Source organism: Cryptomeria japonica, chromosome 3, assembly GCF_030272615.1.
Source record: "Cryptomeria japonica chromosome 3, Sugi_1.0, whole genome shotgun sequence".
Classification (NCBI taxonomy): domain Eukaryota; kingdom Viridiplantae; phylum Streptophyta; class Pinopsida; order Cupressales; family Cupressaceae; genus Cryptomeria; species Cryptomeria japonica.
In genome coordinates, this window is record NC_081407.1 from 486575532 (window position 1) to 486597781 (window position 22250).

Here is a 22250-nt window from a genome sequence, read left to right on the forward strand (position 1 = left end):
TGATTCCGCAAGACTGAAATATTGAGACCAATGCCCTTTGGAAATGTATTCTGCAAGCGCAAATCATCTTGACAAATACCATGAAACTTTTTAAGCCTATTGATTGATTTGTTGTTGAGAAATCATTCACAATAACATTTGTAGCATGCTATTTAATCCATAGCTTATAAGTTACAAAAGCATTTTCCCTAATCCTCAAATAAATACAACACACGCAAGTAAAGAAAAAATAAGCATTGCAACAGATATCTAGAAAATTCCAAGGACCAGGTCTATTGTTAACAAATATGAAATAAAAGTCAAAAAGGCATGATCTATTATTGGAAAAAAATATTTGTGTAATAAAATTCACGTCAACTTTGTGATAAAAGTCTATTTTATTTACTACCAATATAAAACCTGCAATTAATAATCCTTAGCCTATCATGACATTCATCATTTTCGAATACAATTTAACATTAGGATGTATGATAAATGGGTTCTCCTGGAGTTGTGTTGACAGTAATACACCGCCTATGGATAAACAGCTTGATGTCCAAGAATTAGGATTTTTTATTACTACAATCAATAAAAACTACATACGCCTTTAACATTTGATTTCCACATTTTGTATTTGCAAATTCATGTATTGTTAACTCCTATGTACAATCTAATCCTCTAATTTCTGATTTCAAATATAATCTCGACATAAATAGTATTATAAAACACATTATTGAAAAGCTCGGATCATGTACTATAGCTATTTGTAAGGTTTGATTTATCATTTTTACAACTATTTGGTAATGTCTTCAATCTTTTATAATTTGATGTGCACTGCCCTACCTTTATAGGTGTTAATAATAAAACATGCAGAATAATAGTTAGCATCTACAACAAGATCCTCTGTTGCTGATAATAATTTACCTCAAATAGTTGTTTATAGACCTTTACCCATTGTTACTACCAAAATCCATAATTCACAAACCATTTCCAATTAGTTTCAAATTATTTATAACAGCTCTAATTCACACTTTTTATGGGAAATCCAAAGCCGCTTTAATGCGATGGAATAAAGCTTGCATCAAGGATGAGGAAAATTTTGAAATTCCAACATGATTGCCAGGTTAGGTGATAACGTTATTTGAGCTCAGTATCAATGGTAAAAGACCTGTCTTCTCTAAAATTTTGAGAGAATGTAACCTTGCCCAAAGAGGAGAACAGGTTAAGATTAAAGGTTAACTAGATTTCTGTATCTAACACCATCGCCTTCACAAAAAGAAAAATGCAAAGACCTCAACAATAGAAAGCATCCAGCATCTGGATATTAGTTTCCAAAGCATCCATCACCAAGAAGCTCCTATTCAATGCAAACTCCTTTCAGCTCTACTTCTTTTTCTTTGACTTCTGTGACTGAGATATGCTTTTAGCAAGAGTTTGGGTAAAGGCGGTTCCCTGTATAAAACAAAATAATTTGAATCAAAAAAGAACAAAAGAAACAAAATAACTATCTTTTGTCACTAAGTAGATACAACTAATATTTTAATAAAACTTGTCATACTAAGTACAAAAACCAAAATGCATGGTATATCACATTTCATACACATAAAACAGCTGTATCGGGAGGTGACTATTGTATTGAGATTACAATAACATATAAAAGTGCAGTTCTTGATGTTGCCTTAAACAACCAACATGAGCCAACACTTTACAAAATATGAAAAAATATAGCAAAACTAATATGAGCCGGAAACTTGTTTGCTTCCAAATAGAAGTGTTACCAACTTCCAGGAAAGAATAAAATAAATCCTTCTACTTTTTGCTTTCAACATCAATTCAATTAAGGCAGTATCTTACTAGTCTTCAGAAAAAAGTGCAACTTGTATAGCATCAATCCTAAAACGGGGAAAAGTCCAATCACATTTCTTCTAGCAGAAACGTCTTTGGCTAATAGGCAGATATCTAACACTTCAATTATAATTGTGATAGAGATATGCATGACAATTACCTAAGCAGGCCATGCAATAGTAGCAAAAGTAGTTCTCAGAAATAAATCAGGAAACCAAAAGATAAAGATTTTTTCAAAATATCTCATGGTTTAAAAAAAAAAGGAAAATATAAGGCTTTTTGGAAGAAAAAAAGCAAAAATCAGCCGACCCAGTAAAAATAGTTCATAATCATCAAAATATTGTTCAAAATCCCACTTTATCCTGATTTAGATGGTTTAATGGCAATGTTTTGGTAATTAAGTGGGCTTAAAATTGGGAAAAGCTGAGCACCCACAATTTACTTGAAAAAATCATGATATGCTCAACTGCAAAAAATCATGCAACAGTCAGATTCACAATCATTTAGTGATTAATGCTTCTATGGGCCACAGTTCTACTCATCTATAAAGGGGAAATCAGTACAGATCTCAATTCCAAAACCTCCAAAATGTGATGAAGGAGACAGTTACTCAAACCCATGAATCATGACATGTCAGCTATAACCATTGGCTCTTACACTGAGTGATACTATTAAGATTTTGGTTTCAAAATGGCCTGGCAATTTAAGAAACTTGGCTGATTGATCCATCTGAGTAGAGTAGGATTGTAATAAGGCTTCCAGATGATATCTAACACTGCCATCACACCCAATACAACATGGAATTAAAATGGAACCTTATTTTCAAATTTTACCAACAAAGGAACACAACACTCATGCATTTTTTAGAAGATTGTGAAAATACCAATTATACAATAAAGTCGAGAGTAATTTTAGGTCACTGTGAAGTTGGATAAAGTAACATATTTTGTATTCTGACTATTAAACAGCAATCATTAGAATCATCTTGCACCAATAGACACTCATTTTCATTTATGAAATGTCAGAAAATACCTGAAGCCACTCATTTGTTGTGTCTGCACTTCTTGTTCCAACCTCCACGTTCTTTGTCCTCTTGGTTTTCTACATTAATCATTTCTAATTAGTACTCTCAAACCAAGTACTCGCAGTCTCTCCCTCTCTTTACATTCTACATAAACAAAAGTAAACATAGATACCATTGAGTTCCAATTAGTTTTTTAGGTCACCATGAAGCCAGACATGAATTTTCTGTATGAGACCCCTGTTATCATCTTATGCGACCATTCCACGGGAATTTTATTCCCATTAACCATATATTGTTTTAGGTGTACAACCTTACCCCTATCTAGATTCATATTATATGGCCTCCACAATGGAGTGCACATGCCTTCACCATCAGCACTTGAAATTTTCAAAATTATCCCTCCTAGAATTCACATTTATCCATGGTATTTTTTAGTTCACAGAATCACAGCCAAGCAAGACACTATTTTGGCACACTGGAGCCCCTTGTAGAAGCAGTTCAACAAGGTGTACAATCCTACCACCCTTTGGATTAAAAGCAGTTACTTTTTCTTTGGAGCACGCATGCCTTCACCATAAGGCTTATTCAGGCTTAAGTCAGTTACCAGCAGATGCATTTAACACTTAACAGTGTACCATCAACAGTATAAACGACAAAATGAAATAGGAACCGCGAAAAATAATCACTGCAATATCATTATCTCTGTCAAGAGATTCTGCCTTTCCTCAAGCCCAAAATAATTATTGATGATACAGATTTCTCTGGAGTCCTTGTGTATGCTAAAGCTATTGCTTTAGAGGTTTCCAAAAATGGGTTCAAATTATTCTTTGGAACCTCACTAGTCTTACTTGTCATTTCCTTTAAAAATGAATAAAATCTATTTCAATTGAAAAACTAAATAAAATACAATAGATGCTAAAATATAGTGAGATCCTATTCATACCTTAGAAATTCGCTGAATTTGCCCATAAATCCAAATGCCAGAAAGGCCTACCAGGGCCAGTCCAAGAGTAACTAAAAAGAGTGTTTCGCCGCTTAATATTCCTGTACCCTCAACAACTTCAACAGTGCCATTGTAGAACACAGCTTGGTACAGCTGTTCATCTATCTCATAAAACATGCTGCCTACAAGGGTAAACTCGCCAGGCTGTGGAAAATTTTAAACATAAGATTCATTCGATAACCATGGTCTCAACTACAGAATATTGACCAAAATGTATATGATACCACAAAAAAAAACACATTTATCTGAACATTGAGCAGCTTACTGACAGTTACTATCAACTATCACTCACCTGTAAGTACTTGTTCACAGTAAAGGAATATGGAAATGTTGCTTGAGCTGAGTGAAGCACTGTGGCATTTACAAATTCCTATGAAAGAAAAGAAATATGTCAACTCCAATTTATCAATGATAAGTGTAAAGTGAATGAAGGAACAATGAACAAATGAAGGTAACAAGCTTGCCTAAGAAGACAATACAATCAGCTAATATTGTACAGCTCATGGTAATCGTACAGGGAAAAGTGAAAACACTTGTCTATCTTTATTTGAGTATTCAAATGAAACAGTGGTGTAGTTATTACTGACCAGGAAAAACATGATCTATCAAGAACAATATTTGTTATAAGGTATCCTAATTATCTGTCTATGTGTGAGCACTTGTTTACCTACAGAAACACTACCAATTATATGTTACCATCATATATTTGTCAATGATGCTGGATAAGACATGGGTAACATATAAAGTTCTGGTTACTTTTTAGGTCCTTGAACTGCAAGAATCACAGGTGGTGCTATAAAAGTGTAACATAATAATGAGAGAGATAATGGTTTACACAGCAGCCCACATTAAGCAAACCACAAGCAACTAGCTGCAGTCTTGATAAGATATCATTTTCTCTTCAGTATAATTCTTCATTAATATGCAAACAGTAAATATCATATGAATTCTTAATAGGCTATCATAGTCGAACACAGAGAATATGTCCAAGCAATCACATAGATGATTACTGTGGGGCATGGGGCTAACAGTTGCAGAGAGAAAATATTGAAAAGGTAATTGCAAAATTTCAGAAGATGTTTAAAGGTTTGTAAGTTTAAAACATTAAATTCTCAAGCATGCATACAAAGAACTCTAAAGGGCATCCCCTGTTAGAAGGGTTATGAGAGAATTAGCAAGAAACTATCCAGTTTGGTTAAGACCCACCCCCAGTGGATTTTCTGAAGCTCAATTTTGATGGACTTCTAAACAAAGCCCAGGGTTGGCCAGCACAGGGCTGATTAGCCAGGATGAAAAAGGCTCATTTGTCCATGGTGGTTCTATGATCCATCTTTCTAGGTAACTGCACAAACAATGTAGTTACTACAGGATTATCACTAGCTAAACTTTGGGCATGAAAAAGCTAGTGTGGCAGCAGATTCTCTGCTGGTTATTACTGGTCTCTACAAAGGCATTTGCCCAAACTAGAAACTTCAAAGCCTTTTGGAGGATGCAATTAGTATTTGCAAATCTTTTAATGCAATTGTGTAGTTATAAGGAAGTTAACAAGGCAGCCAACCTTCTAGCCAATAAAAGAATTAATCAAGATCCACTTCATAACATTATATAGTGCACTCCCCAAACCTTGGTCAGGATTGAAGAATTTCAATTGCAATTATAAAGCCACGTTAAGTCTTACACATAATATTCCTCACCACCCCAACCTATGAGATTATGCCACAGCCATGTCAAGTCTTCGCCATGTTCAAGCTAATAATTTTTCAAATGCCCTTTCACAAGTTTTAAATTGGGAGCACTACTTCATAAATATGACAACACTTAGTTTATTTCTCATGCATTAGTAATAACGTCCAGTGCATGGGAATGACGATAAATATGAAAACACTTAGTTTATTTGATGATAAATGGGAAACTCTAGTAGTTTTCCACGGGATTCTTGTGTAAATTGTCAATCGTAGGTTTAGAGAAAATCTTAGTTTGGAGAGCTTTAGGTGACTTCTCTTCTATTGGTTTCAATGGTGTGACAAAAGTCCTAAACCTCTCCCCATGACCCTCTATGTAGAAGTAGGGTTTTGGATTAAAAACTGAATACTATCTTCAATTGTGACAAGCTGCAATCACCTTCATCAAGGCCATCTTGGGAGATTTTGGCATGGGGGATTCTGGATCTCTAATGTCCAAATCATCCATTCATGAGGAACTCATAAAAAATGGGTTGTGTCAGTTCCCGACAAAACACAACAGCTTTGGCTTTTGCAGCTCTTACTCCCAAAGAACAAAACAGCTCTACCTAAGTTGGAGAAACAATTATAAGAACCTAAAGGGCCATTGGTAAATGCTTCTGTGGCAAACTTGTGACTTGCTAGGAAAGAAATGGTTATTGTTTTGTAATGCCCCAAGCTTGCAACCAAGACATTAATGACTAAAAATAGGATAATCAAATTGAACATTATAAAAGCCACACTACACTCCTTCATGCCCAAGGTGCAACAGAACCAAGCAGTGATGCTTGGCACACACACCAATGCACAGCACAATGTGACACAACTGATCAGACTTGAAACACCTTAGGCTCAAAACTCTGTGATGAACTCAAAAAAGGTTACATGGAGGAAGCTCCAAGCTCCCAAGCCAACTTATTAACCCCTGCAACTTGTTTTCCAAGCCACTTCCTTGACATCTAAAGAAATAAGGCAAATAGAACAATTCTATGGAAGCTTGGAGCTCAAGGTCCAATTTGTAGAAATTTTGAACTTCAAAGTACCAACTCAGCAGCTCAGACTTTGGGGTTCAGGGTAAAAATTGCATTTTCGCAACACCTCAAACCTCAAAGTTCAAGTTGCAAAATGCACTGCCAAACACTTCCATAATGTCAAGCCCCAACAAAACTGCATCTCAAGCTTTGGACCCCAATACAACTGAAAAAAGGTTACATAGAGGAGAGTCCAAGCTCCCAAGCCAACTTATTAAGCCCTGCAACTTGTCTTCCAAGCCACTCCCCTGACATCTCAAGAAATAGGGCAAATAGAACAATTATATGGAAGCTTGGAGTTGAAGGTCCAATTTGTAGAAATTTTGGACTTCAAAATCCAAACTGCATCAGCTCAAACTTTGGGGTTCAGGATACAAATTGCATTTTGCAGCCCATCAAACCTCAAAGTTTGAGTTGCAAACTGCAATATCAAACACTTCCCTAATGTCAAGCCTCAACAAACCTGCATCTCGAACTTTGGAATCCAATTTACAACTGAACACATGCAGCCTGACAGACAGTCTGCATTGTACATTTTAAACTTTGGGGACTAATTCACACTTATGCAAATTTTAGGGCCAAGTCTAACTCTGACATGATCTTACTTTGGACTTTGGAAGCCGACAAGCAGAATGCATTTCAAACTTTGAAGTCCAATCAGCATCTAACAATCTACAAAATTTCAGTCTTGAGCCAAACTCTAACTACGATGAAATTCAAACTTACAGTCCAATTTGCATTTTATAACTACAAAATGCAAATTTATTACTAACCTTTTTAGCATCCCAGAATTCTGACAGACCCAATCTTGAAGAGATGTATGAGTACATAGATAGCCAGCTTGGCCAGATGAATGCTGCAATTAATTAGAAAGACCCTGCCCTATGGTTCTACTTTGAGGATGCTGAACCCATCATTCAGTGGAGGTAGAAGACGCTGGACACCCTTACACATGGCCACATATGCAGTGAATCTGAAAAGGTTTGTGGGGAGGCCAAATACAGTTGTTTCCATTGATGATGTAGAGGTCAAATGTACTATGGAGGAAGCTGCAATAATTAGAGTTGATTGGATCATAATTGTTGAACTTGGTGGCTAAAAGAAGCCAACAAAGATAGACAGAGGCAATATTGCATAGGACAAACCCATTAACAAGAGGCAATTCTATGAGCCTCTATCATTGCAGTACACTTGTCATTCACTTCCTTCTACGAGTTTCTATTTCTTCTAATGATAAGAGGAATTTATCTACATAAAGAAATATCCAGCCTATTAAGAACTAGTATAAATATCTTAAATACTTACATCTACAGAAATGCCGAGAGATATCAATTGGAACTATTTTATTTACCTCAAATTATTTTATTTTATTTTATTTTATATTTACCACATACAAAAATATTCAAAATAGTATAGATATCTTAAATACATCTATCTAACCAAATGCCGAGAGATATCAATTGGAACTATTTTATTTACCTTAAAACTATTTTTATTTCACTTTAAATTATATTTACTACATACAATGATATTTAAATTATATTATATCTACATTGTTTTTTTCCCACATACAAATTTTTTATTTGATAATTGACATTAATTTTTATAATTAAATTTTAAGCTTCTTATCACTATTCAAAAAATTATCAAAAATAAAAAATTATATATTTTTTAAAAAGAATATTGTAATTACGAAATGGTAAATTTCTTTGTTTTTATTTTACATTTATATACCTTTCTAAAATTTATAATTTTGATGAGGGTATATTTTGTTTTTTATGATGTTTATTTTTAAAATATTAAATTTATAATTACTATTAATATTTTTTTTTTTCAGTTAGTGGGTCTCTTTCTTGCTTTTGACTGGAGCTACAAACCAGTAGGGTCACAATGGGGGACCCCATCCCCATGGTTACATCTTGCATTGACCTGCTGAGGCATTAACACCTCCACGATATGTCTTAAGCTGGTCATGGTCTTTGACTCCCCTTATCTCTCCATTCTTCTCCTTATTCCTCCATGTCCGCTCATGCCACTCTTATCTCTCATTAATATTAATATTTTTACGTGTGAATGATTGTCAAATTTAAGCTAAAAGATTTAAACATTAACACACTCACACCATTTCACTCCACCCCTTGCTTCCATTGTAGAATGCCTCTCGACATTAATTATATTGTATCTACAATATTTATTTTTTCTCTGATACAAATTTTTTATTCAATAATTGACATAGTTTTTTAACATTTAAATTTTAGATTTCTTATCATGTTGAAAAAAATATAAAAAAAAAAATTTATAAAAATATATATTTTTTAAACAATATTGTAATTATGAAATGATGGATTCTTTTTAAATATCTTTGTTTTTATTTTATAGTTATATATCTATCTAAAATTATGATTTTGATGACGGTATTTTTTTTATACGGTGTTTATTTTAAAAATATTAATTTTATAATTAATATTAATATTTTGACATGTGAATGGTTGTCAAATTTAAGCTAAAAGGTAAAAGTTAACATTAGCACACACACACCATTTCACTCCACCCCTTGCTGCCATTGTAGAATGCCTCTCGGCATTAATAACATTCTAAACCTCTTATACAATAGCTTGTTTCACATAGTGTTTTGTGTCTCACTCTCAATGATCACTGAACAGTTCAATACAAGGAGAACCCAACAAGATGGTGATATATACAAACCCAAACAGCAGTTGCAATTTTTGATAAGGATTAAGATGTGCAGCCTATTGATTGGGGTGCAGATACAAGAACCAGTTGAGTCCAACCATTCCAATGATAGGAACAATTGACAGCATTCGATCAAATGATGACTCTGATTATTGACCTTCATGCACAATGCAGCTATGCATTTCTTGTTCTGGCATTTTGATTTAGTTTTGATTCTCAGCTCCAAATTTGTAACTTTCTAGTTTGTACTTTGTATCCACCATTCACGAATTGGTCAGATGAATACTCAATATCATGTAATCAAATGGATCGCTGAATCGATGTAGTCATTATCATTGTGAATTCAGCAATTTGAATTTACTTTTTTTTAAATGCAGCTTTTTCAAGTTTGTTTTGAGTTGTTCTTTAATAATTTCTAATATTCAAATTTTTTGATTTATTAATTTAATAGCCATCTGCCCACCATCCCAAATTCAGAAAAATATCCACCTTCCCAACATCTATCTCACTGTCCCCAAAAATCATAAAAGCACTGAACTTGATATGCACCTATTAGTTGTTAGTTATTACAATTGACTAATTAGAAAATGAAACAAGACTGTCTATAAAACAACCCAAACTGCAACTCAGTGCAAGCCCAAGAGATTCTATGAAATTAATGTACTTACCTGTACTGTAAGGTTTTGCGCAAGCATCCCGTGATAATACGGTAAATGAAGGGTAGCTTTGATTGAAAGCACCTTCAAAGAAGACTCCCCTGAAACAAGATATTGCTTCAATTAAATATTAATGTGTAATTAATAGCACATTGAAGAATCAGTAGCTCAAAAAACTTTATATTCCTAGTAAGAAAAGATTTAATATAGAAAACAAAATAAAAAGATTTCATAAAAAACTTTTCAGAAGATCACCTTCATTATTGATTCCCACAAGTATCTCTGTTTCCCCGCCTGCTGGAATCACTGCATCCAATTTTTTGCAACTTAGAAATGATACAAATGAGACAAGAACCACTTCCCTGAGCATACAAAGTGACAAAAGCAAGACCAATATTTAAAAAAAAAACTGATATTGATAAAAATTATTCAATGGTCATACATTTGTCAGAATTTTTTGGGAAAAAACAAATTGTATCTACTCCTGAAGCAGGTCCTAAAACTGAATCCACAGAATCTTGGACACCATCACCAACAATTCCAAGCTCCCCATCTTCTCCAACTTCTACAGCTCCAGCAGAAGCATCATCACACATGACAACTGCAAGGTAAAACATGAAAGGATTAAGCACTAACATGATATGCAAGACTCCTGACAATAAACAAAAGCGCATGACCCAAAAGTAATATCATAGACGTGGACAAATGATAGGTTACATGAAACAACTTAGCCAATTGAGCCCTCCTCTTTAGAATGCATACTTCTAAGTTTTTAGTTTTTTATTCCGAAAAGTTTATCACTATCTATTGTAAATATAATTAAGAAATTAAAATTTCCTAGATATCTTGAGAATTCTATTTATCTGATAGCTGCTCTAGTCAGAGGACTAGCTAAAGGAGCAAATTTTGAGCTGACTTCAACCTCAACAAGTTTGTAATATCAGTCATATGTCTAGTGGGCTCAAAGTATCTCCAATTTGTTATCTGCTTATTTTGGAGATTTGATTACCATGACTGGTAGAATCTACCCATCAATCACTGTCTGCTTTTTCCTATTTAAATGCACCAATAATTGGGTGCAAGACAGATGCATTGTAGTATTACCATTTATTTGCTTATATCAAAAAAACTAGAGGCACATATTTTTGTACCTGCACATAACATGATTTTGTGAATTGTTTTTGCTTTTTGTTTAATATAGTAAATGTGCTTCAACAGATTGAAAACAGTTTTGAAATAAACACAACTCAGTGGGAATACAAAATAATTCCATAATAACAAACAATTACAATAAAATGGAAGCACTCTAAAATTCCAAAATATACCGTTCAAAGAGATGATATCAGGGTCACAATCCTAAAGTTTTAATGTGCGCTCTAATTTACATATATGTAAATGTTCTACTGAAATAGAAAGTCTGCAAAGCATTCCATCCACCTGATGCTACAAGAAGCTATTAGCACATAATGACTACATGTTTGTAGAATCCAAGCTGGAGATGTGAAGTTTCCCAGATATATGCTTGATAAACCTTAACCTCAGAATTCGAGAGTTTAGCAAGATCAAGCACTCACAAGCATTGGACTAGACTACAACATGCTCACAAATGCCACTCTGCAAAAGCATTTTTCCATCCTTTACTTTGGGAACTTGTGAAAATGTTATTCTATAAGATGGAATCCATGAAACTCCACAAAGAAGGCTGAAGAACTAATATAGATAACTTAAATATATCTATCTAAAAGACACCGAGAGATATCAGTCTTTAGCAGCTGAAATGGTGCCTCCTGCAAAGGTTCTACAATTCAAAAATATGGTTAACCCATATCATGAATGTAGTTTTTTTTTGGCATATCTCACTCCACGATGTCGGATCAAGGTAAGCAAACAGAGTTTCAGTCTTCTATTGCAGGTGAGCAAGCATCGGATATCACAAACAAGCCAACTGCTATATCCAATGTGGAGAAGGTATAGGTTGAGTGCTCCCAGAATGAACTGCCAGTCAGAGTTGTTGGAGCAGAATCGATTTTAGCTGGTGATGTATGTCCCACTCTACATTTCACAGGATCCCTCATTGCTGCAAATGCCTGTAGAAAATGTGGAGGAATACTCTATCCTGCAGGAACCCTTGTCACTGGTGGACAAATTTCTGGGTAAGGCTGTGAAAGAATTTGCTTTCATTAACTAGATGAAGGTTATGTAGCCAGATATCAGTCTTCCCTCACTTTTTGCTCTCCTTGAGGACTTATTTCTTCTAAAATTTGGTTGTTCAAATCAAAGTTGGAAAACTCGGACTCGCCACAGACTCGGCAGCCCAAAAAATTGGACTCGGACTCAGACTCAGTAAAAACTCGGGAAAGGACTCAGCAAAAAAAACCCGTTGTTTACAAAAAAAACAAGAAGAAAATAATGCATTTAGAGAACATAAGAGCCATAATTGAAACATTACACATGTCAAATGACTCAATATTTGAAATTTCATCATTCATACTCATTGTTTCAAACTTTAAAATGTATAACAGCAGCATAAGTTTATAAATGTTTACAAAATTACATATACCGATATGTCCAAATGTGAAAAATTACAATGAACAAACTAAAGAGAAAACTACATCTTCCTCTTCCCAGCTCTAGTGAAAACCAAGGGAAAAATAGAACTAGAGGGTCTAGTTCTAGGAGGCCGATGTGGCTTCTCCAGCTCACCAATATTAGGTTGAGGGTAGCACCACTTGCTGGGGTCTGAGGGTGAGAGAGAGACAGGTAGAGAGATAGGTCTAGATCTTGGAGGAGAGAGGAGGGAGTGAGATAGAGTGGTAGAGAGAGAGGATAGAGGAAGAGTGATAGGGAGATAGATAGGTCTAAAATTCAGGGCAAATAAAGTGAGTGAGATAGAGAGAGCGAGAGAATGCTAATAGGAGCCTATTGATTACTGAAATTTGACTGTGAAAATTTAAAAGATCTAAAACCTAGAAATTGCATTATAACTCCTAGAGATCTGAAACCACTCTCAAACATCCTGCCAATATATACATGAAATATAACTTAAAGTATAAGAAAGGAAAAAGACTTTTAACTTAAATGTTATATTTCATGTATATATTCTAATGAAGAGAATGGGACGGACTTGAAAAAAAAAATTTAGATAATTTTTTGACGTGTTCTTATCTCTTTTGTTGGGCATGTTTCTGTGCATGGCGAGTCTTTAAGTCAGACTCGTGAGTCCCTACTTAGGACTCATGCAAGTCCTTGACACAAACTCGCTCGTTTGGACTCAGCTCACAAGTCCTTGGCGAATCAACTCGGCCCACCAATAGACTTGCAAGTCTTGGCGAGTCCCACAAGTCTTCCAACTATGGTTCAAATGACAAGTAATGGATTTGGTAACAGGGACCATGGTTTCATGGTACAGCTGGGCTCTTTTAGGCCAATGGCATCCTTTTTTGACCCAGACGAGGTTGTTTTCTCTAGGTTGCTGTTATGAGCCCATTTCTATAACCTTCCTCTAGTATGCAAATCAAGGGACATGCTGCATTTATGGGCAGCTAATATAGGATCCTTCATCAAGTAGGATCCTTAAAGAAATGACTCTTTGAGAAGCTTTACTAGGGTCAATCTATTGCTAGACCTCTCTTGGCCAGTCTTCCATTCTATTGATTTCGTCCTCAATTGACTCATGTAATCAATAGGTTGATTTCCAAGGGCTTCTTTTTAGATGTTTTTAATGAAACTATCTTGCCTGTTCTCAAGCAAAATGCCTTGTGAGGCAAAGGTACCTGAGGCTGAACCTTCACTGGATTCAAAGGAAAAATTGGACAAGGATGGAAATAATGGTTGCTTCTACTGGTCCTCCAAACCTTTATTCCATCTAAGGACACAGAGAAGCAACAAAATGAAGAGCTATTGTAGCAAAATCTTGGTGATAGGCTGATGAAAAAAATTGAGTGGCTTAAAGGCACAAGCAATGGATGTAGCGTTTCGGATTCTGTTTCAAGACTTGTCTATTGCAGTTGGAAGGGTAGGTTGAATCATAGATGAACTACTCGCCACTTGGCAAAACTTGCCAAGGCCTGAAAAAAAAACTCGAGAAAAACTCGGCGAAAAACTCGGCAACTTAAAAACACGCTTAAATTTAATGAGAAGATGCATCCAATGAGTCAATATATGAGAACACAAAAGAAACAAGCTGATTCTAGATATATTTAAATGCAAAGTGTCTACAAAATCGCATCCTCATGAGGAATGCTAATGGCTGGAAACCTGGAAGCAAAATAGTAAATAGTTTTTGTAAAACCAAAAGTAAATACATCATTACAATTACAACTTCCTCTTCCCAACTCTAGCAAAAACTAGGGGAGAGGTAGAACTAGAGGGTCTAGTTCTAGAAGTCTGAAGTAGGCGTGACTGTGCCTCCTTGCTCGGTATGGCTGGCTCGTCCTCCATCCTCGATGAAGCTATGTCTCCGCCTGCTTTTGACACTGGCAATGACTCCTCATCCTCATCCTCGTCCTCTTCCTCCTCAATGTCATCCAACGTGAAACCAAATCCACCCCCCTCCTCCATAGCCTGCCTCTCCAAATCAGTGATGTCATCCTCGGAAAACAATGGAGGATGCTCTTGTGATGTCCAATCATTGTAAGGATCTATATCATCCAAGTCAATTGGACCACCTTCTACTTCCTCTACCTTCCATACGCGCAATCGAAGATTATATTGCACGAAGACAAGGTCATTGAGGCGTTTATGCGCTAACTTGCTCCTCTTCTTCGTGTGGATTGCTTCAAACAAGCTCCAAGCAATTGGATGAACTACAAAGCTAACATAAGATTTTAAGGGCAAATTTTTTGAGATGTGGGGTATTTCCACCCCAACTTTGCACCAAGCATCTGCAAATTAAAATTAGGTTGAGAGTAGCACCCCTCGCCCAGGTCTGAGGGTGAGAAAGAGGGGTAGAGAGATAGGTCTAGATCTTGGGGGAGAAAGGAGAGAGTGTGATGGAGTGTGGTAGAGAGGGGGATAGAGGAAGAGTGATAGGGAGATGGATAGGTCTAAAATTCGGGGCAAATAAAGTGAGTGAGATAGAGAGAGCGAGAGAATGTTGATAGGAGCATACTGATTACTAAAATTTGACTATCTGAAAAATTAAAAGATCTTCTAAAACCTAGAATTTGCATTATAACTCCTAGAGATCTGAAACCACTCTCAAACATCCTGCCAATATATACATGAAATATAACTTAAAGTATAACAAAATGTCTTTTTTCTTTCTTATACTTAAATGTTATACTTATATTTCATGTATATATTCTAATGAAGAGAATGAAACTGACGTGAAGAAACAAAAATAGATAATTTTTTGACATGTTTGGGGCTCTTTTTTTAGTGTACCCGAGTTTTTTATAGAAACTCGCCAAGTTTTTGCAAAAAACTCAATGAGTACTCCGCGAGTTTCGGGCGAGTTTTTCGGCGAGTAAAAGTCAGAAAAATTCGCAGAGCAGAAAAACTCAGTGAGTTTTCAATGAATACACTTTTAGCCTCCTGAAAATCCGAAAAAACAAAGGGGTCAGAAATCAGAGGTAGAGGAACTTTAGATGGCAGCTCAAGATGCAATACATGAAGGTTCTTGATGAACAACGGAGGGCCTTCTCTCACTCATAGCAAAAGGCTAGTGGCAGCCCAGGCCAGAGTCTCTTAGACTATGAATATCGGCCGAATGACTAGTTTTGGGTGTTATTATATTTTGGGTTTGATTTTGAGGTTTGCTAGTTGGTGTCCTAGCATGCCAGGATCCTAGTCTGAACCTCATTTCTTTCAGTTTGGGAAAGGGCCCAATAGAATCCCTCAACTAATTGATCTAAAAAAATAGCAGCTGATTTCAGAAAGGTTTTCACTTTTCTGCAATTTTCATTTCCTTTCGGGCGGTATTTCTTTCTACAATAGAAACCTCACCTTGAATAGAGATGCATTTCAGCCTCTTGCCTAGTCCAAGGTCAAAAAGATATAAAATTTTATTTAAGTTTGTTTGATTGCAAACTTAAAGATACACCTTCAGCTTTGTTCACTGTGCATAAACACCCAAAGTCACACCAAGAAGCAATTACATAATTAGGGGTTTTTAGGTTTTATTTGTGTTACATGGAACTTCCCCTTCTAAGTCGAAGAGTGGTTCTACCCAACATATGCTCCATTTTATGCCACATTGAAAGGTGCAAATTAAAATACTGAAATAGCCTCTAATTGAAGGGCAGCCTTTATGACAGTTAATACATACCTTCAACATATTTCTTGCAAAGGATGGCAGTTTTTAATAAGTTGACACTTGAGGAGAGTGCATAGATGATCAAACTGTAAAATAAGGTCATCTTTATACCATCTAGTACTTCCCTCAAGAAATGTGATCAAACTATGATATGAGAAAGCAGAGATGATCAAACTGTTATATGCACGCATATTTGTTCCATGTGGACACTACAGAGGAAGTATATGGTGCCATTGGCAAATATTTTTGCCAACTATGTTTTGATTCATGCTGCTCAATGTCCTATATTTCAAGGAGATTTCCACAAAGTCATGCAAAGCAAGTACATCAATTGCCTCCAAGTGATATAAAGTTGAGAATCACAATGTTGAAATAGAATCATTCCAAGGTGAATTTATTGATGCAGGAGATGAAGTTGCAAGGCTCGCACATGGGTGCAACATTATCATGGATGGACAGATGGACATCAAGACACCTACTCATCAATGTGATAGTTAAATGTCATGTCCCCTTTCCAGAACTAACAGAAATGATAATTTTTAAAGTTGGGCCCAATAAGTCTATTTTAAAAGGGGCGGCTTAATAGTATGATTATAATTAATTAAAAAGTGTTCTTTAAAACACTGACTATTAAAAAGTATTTTTAAATACTTTTGGAGGGAAATTTGAATTGATAGGCCCTAAATGGAAAGGTTAAAAAAGGATTATCATACTCAAATAAAAAGTGTTTTTTGAACCCATAATATTAAAAAAGTATTTTTAATTTTTTAATACTTTTGGAGGGAAATTTGAATTGATGTACCCTGGGCGATTGGATTCAAAGAGGATCCTCTTGATTTCACTTGGCATTTTCACTTTCCAAAAATGAGCTTTGGTTCGATCTTTACAATCAAGGATGAAAACCTTTGGGTGTTAGGAATCTTGGAAGTTGAAAACCTTCTTGGATTTCAACTTTTGAATTGGGGATGAAAACCTTCATCTCCATCTAGAGATTTTCCACATGAGGGTCTCATTGGAGCTGAATATTGTTGATTTTATGAGGTTCGTTGCAGATTATTAGAGTACATTGATATATGTTGCTGTTGCTCACTTTGGAGCGCCATCATACAGAGGTTTCATCACCATACCCTATCTAATTGCTGTTCTTTGTAAGCGCTGGATTCAAATTGATCAGCCGATCCAGTTTGCATCCCAACAGCAGCTTCAATCATATATGATACATCCAAAGGAAGGAGCGCTGGTGATATAGGTTGGATGCAGACTTGAGAAGAAAGTGCCAAGTGCTGCAACTTATATGATATATTCTGCATTGCCTCCATAATAACTAGATCATAATAAGGCACTGTGTGGGATGGTTATGAAGGATATAAGTTATTCATAGAAGGCAGTGTTGAAAACTTGAATATCTCATGCCCATCACACCTTCTGAAAGTCATTATCCAGTCGCTGTGATTCTGTGTCTGAGCTGCACCCTGTAACAGCTGTCATCACAACCTACAAGCTGATCTTTGGTCGATTGTGGTTTCATACTTTCTACTCAAGTACTAAGAGATATTTGTAAGGCATGTCATTGTATTCTCAGAATTACTGAATACGCATATCAATCAAGGTCTTAATAATTTTCAGTCCATGTCATAGTATTATTATATCAGCACTGTGTACATTCATTAATCCATTCTAATTTGCTTCTGGTGTTTAGTTGGACATTCAGGTTGCCAAATCTGGATAATGTGATACGAGGAATAGTACTGAATTATTATAGTTGATGTACCTAATTGCATTTCTTGTTATTTCAATTTGTAAGCAGCCCCAAAAAAGCAATCCATTTATTCCAAAAAAACAGAAAGGGGATATTACATTAAGGTTAGGAAAGCCCTTGCTCCCTTAGGTCAGATAACTGTTCTAGAAAGAGTAAGGATGCAAAGTTCCAATATGAAATTCTGAGAGATGCAATTGAGGAGTGTGAACCTTCTAATATAGTGGGGGTGGTCAAAATTGCAACATACAGAGTTGATTCTACCTACAAGCACACCCCATAGACCCCATGTTAAGTGCATGCAATGAACAAAGCACTCAATGGCATTGGCAAAAATTGAGTAGGTTAAGTAGGTTGTTGCAGATGCTAAGGAGGTGCAAACGGCCATATGCAAACATTACACATCATTGGTTACTTCACCTATTCAAGTCAGGTTTGTATCCTACTTCATTTTACTGTAGAGGATGATTCAATTGCAAGAGCTTGCAACTAATAATCATGACATAGGGCGGGCTATGTTGGGGTGACTCCAACATAGATCAAGGGAAGAGAATGAAGAAGATAGTGATCAATGATACAATTAGGTAAAAAGTGAGATACATCACATCTATTGTGTCCATTATTTTCTATTCATTAAATATGAGAATGTCAACAATCCCAACATTGAAGAAATTATGGGTCCATAGATAGCATGCTTGGCCAAATTAAAGTTGGAGATTTGGTAGATAGACCCCACCCTACAATTCTACCGCTAACAGTCCAAAACATCATTCAAAAAAGGCAGAAGAAGTCAAACACCCTTTTGCACATGGTTTTATATGAAGCGAATCCAATATTCATGTAGAGAAACCTAATACAATTGTTCCTATGATGACAAGGATATCAAGTTAGCCTTTATGAAGACCCTCAATAAAATGTATAGTGTGGAGAAAGTTGCAATAATTAGAGCTGAGTGGGTCTCTATAATTGCTACATACACTTGCCATTCCCCTCCATTTGCAAGTTTCTAGTTCATCCAATAAGGAGAGCAATTGATCTAAATATAGTTGTAGCCACTTTGTTAAGAGTAACATAGTTAAATCTAGGAAAGCAATGAAGCGTGTTGCTATACACAATACCTGGCATCTCATTGGTTGTGAAACTCGAGTCCAAGGAAACAACAACAACACAATGGTATGTAGAGTTTGTTGTTAGGTCCCACATGTATGATAACAAAAATATGCAAGATATTAATAGTAATATACAAACAAAAGAATATAAATTACTCACACAAGATATGTTTGTGGAAAGAGATCCCATAATATCCAATATATCCAAAAATAGAGAAAACCATTAAGGTAGGGCAGCACAATACAATAATCTTTATGGAATAAGTCACTCCATGTCATATCTCAACTTGAAATGCCAATCAAATACAATACTCTTCACATAGTCTTTAAAATGATATTCCTCTCATATATAGACCTCCTAATAAAATAATGTAGGGGGAAATCACTAATCCCAATATAGAATGACTTGTTGTTTAATTGAACAAATTGAAATACTATACAAATGAAATAATATACTCGCAATTACACTAATACACAAATTAAAGTGGGATAACTATGAACAATAAAAAGCCCACAAAGCATCAATTTATTACTAAAACACTTACATTATTGTCTGTAAACTGACAAACTGAATCTAGTGGAATTCAATTCTCCTCACTTCCACATGGTCAATAATACCTCTTGCGCATAGTGATAAAATTCACTATATTCTCCAAAAAGTAATTATCTTCTCAATGAGTGAGAAACTCCTTAATAATAGAATGTATGGCAAAATACCTACAATAATAGTTGCCACACCCATTCAAAACTACCATGTATAAATAATTAACAATGCAATAGTTTATTAGATTATCAATTAATAAAATTTTAAATGGTATATGCTTTATAAAGCACATAATAATCATAATGTTACAATTGTATGACTCCTAATAATAGTATATTCTATCACTCACTACCCAATTTAATTAATTACACAAATTATTCATCATCCATCATAACTAACTAAAAGGATGTGTGTCACATGTCAACATCTTCATCACCCCCATTATACCATATTCTTAGGCACATAACATCCCATCCCTCCTTGACATGTTTCATCTTCAAAACATGAGAAGAAAACAAATAATGACTTTTTTGCAAATAATTACACATACAATGCCATGCTATATCATCTATCCATTGGTATATAATCTTTTTTAATAGTTTTGTTTCATTGTATTTGTCCCCAAGCCTCAATTGATATTAAGTGGTACTACTCTAATTTTGTTCACCTCCAACATTACTCCCCCTTTGCTTTCGTGAATAGCCATATGGTTGCTTCTCTAATGTCACAAATGTCGATAGTTGTTATTCCTTTGATTCCATGTCAACACATTGTAATTGCTCCTTTAATTCCTTCTTGTATGTCCATAGTTAATGCAACTTTGATGCATAGTATCATGACTCCATAGTCCCCTCTCATTATGATGTCGATGTCTATATGACATACACTTACCTTTCTTGCCAACTCTCGGAATCTTCTTGTCCACTCTCTTGGATTCTTCAACTTCTTCCTCGCTTAGTCCTTTCTTGAATATAAGCGTTCCTTGATTCTTGAACCTTTTCTTTATTTTCCTCTTCAAACACATGGGCTTGACTTGTTCCATACTACATGTAATATCTTGCAAGATTGCCTTATTCTTATTCCAAAGCTTCGTGAACTTCATTTGCGCGTTACTATTAACTAATCCCAAAGTCTCTAGTCAAGGATAACGAAGAGCGAGATCAAACCCATCCATATCCAGAGCGTAAAAATCTGAGTAAAAGCATATTTGTCCATAGTAGAATTCGTATCTTGAAAAATTATAAACATTTCCTTACCTCTTTTTGAGTCTTCCTGGTATTCTTTGCTTGAATCGAATTGCCAAGCTAAGTCCACGTTAATTAAGTTATACCTACTACTAAGGTTTATGGTTAGAATGACTTCATTATAGAACAAAAATTTTGAAGCTTCCTTCTTTGAAACTAAATTGCATTTATTGATCCAACGAGATCAACCGTATTCATTACAGCCTTCGTGAAAATATAGCCTCTATGTTATTGAGAACCGATCACTCTCTAGATTTTTATACTAATCAGACTTATGCAAACACTCCAAAATGCCCACACAGAAATCCCTCTTAATTGACGGGATCCACAAAAAATTCTTATGGAGCTTTCAGTGGCCGTTTGGGTAAATCCACGGTCTAAGATTGCAGCAGATTATTCCGGATCGGTCATAATATAATTCGGTCATGGAAACTGAAATTAGAGAATAGAGATAGATAAAAATCTTGGATCTTCGAGATGTTTAACCATAAAAGTAACTACTTTTACTCCAAAGGAAACGATGAAGAAACCCACTGTAAGACAAATAAATTTGGATTTTTACGCACCTAACAGCAGCTCAATAAAAACGTATATTTCAAATAGCACGTGTCTCAATCTAAGAGTTTGACAAAGCAAAACTAACGAGAGACATAAGAAATACATGAAAATGTCTGAAAGTACAGATCGGCGCACTGCATATGATAACCCCAGAAGATTGTAAATAAGCCTTTTGAGAAGTCAAATTTCACAAAATCTGAAGATTTGGGGCGTACCTTGGAGACATGGAAAGGCCAGTAATAATCCGCATATGAAAAGAATAATACCAACACGAGGGATCGCCATGCCCATTCCTCTGCCTGCTCCAAAACCCTGCCCCTGATGACGAGCCTCTTTCAGCTTTGACTTGATTTGCTCCCTAAATTTTTTGGTAGTAAAGATGATCTGATCAACAATTTATACCCAGCGGCGATGATGCAATTTGAACTTAGGGCCCCTTAGAATAACCCATTAAATGGTACTTTGCTAGTATTGTTTTCATTGTCCGTGGGTAAAACTCATGGGCCTTCATCCACTAGAGGTAAAATATGCCTAATATAGTATCTTAATTTTCTTTTAGGATATACATAAAAATTGCACCTTGGTCTGCAATGGGTACACCCAAGAGAAAAGAATAAGTACTTCGCTAGTATTGTTTTCATTGTTCGGGTAAAACTCATGGGCCTTCATTCATTAGAGGTAAAATATGTTTATCTTAATTTTCTTTTAGGATATACATAATATAGTACTAGCAATTGTACTGGGTGTGCCCCCAAGAGAAACGAAAGGTCATTTGAAGAAATTTTGGTGTATTTTTTTCCATACATTTGTGAAGTGATGGAGGGATGGAG

The 22250-nt window shown here is 35.4% G+C and overlaps 1 protein-coding gene across 1 annotated transcript; it reads right to left on the reverse strand.

Annotated features, from left to right (window-relative positions):
• Positions 1-952: 952 nt before the first annotated feature.
• On the reverse strand, positions 953-21924 carry LOC131045076 (translocon-associated protein subunit alpha). The gene is made up of 8 exons (XM_057978596.1): positions 21636-21924; positions 10396-10554; positions 10209-10259; positions 9966-10054; positions 4144-4221; positions 3792-3995; positions 2857-2925; positions 953-1431 (listed from the first exon to the last, which is right to left on the reverse strand). Exons 1-8 carry the CDS (start codon positions 21709-21711, stop codon positions 1363-1365), a joined length of 795 nt encoding a protein of 264 aa, XP_057834579.1. The 5' UTR covers positions 21712-21924; the 3' UTR covers positions 953-1362.
• Between the last annotated feature and the right edge of the window lie 326 nt (positions 21925-22250).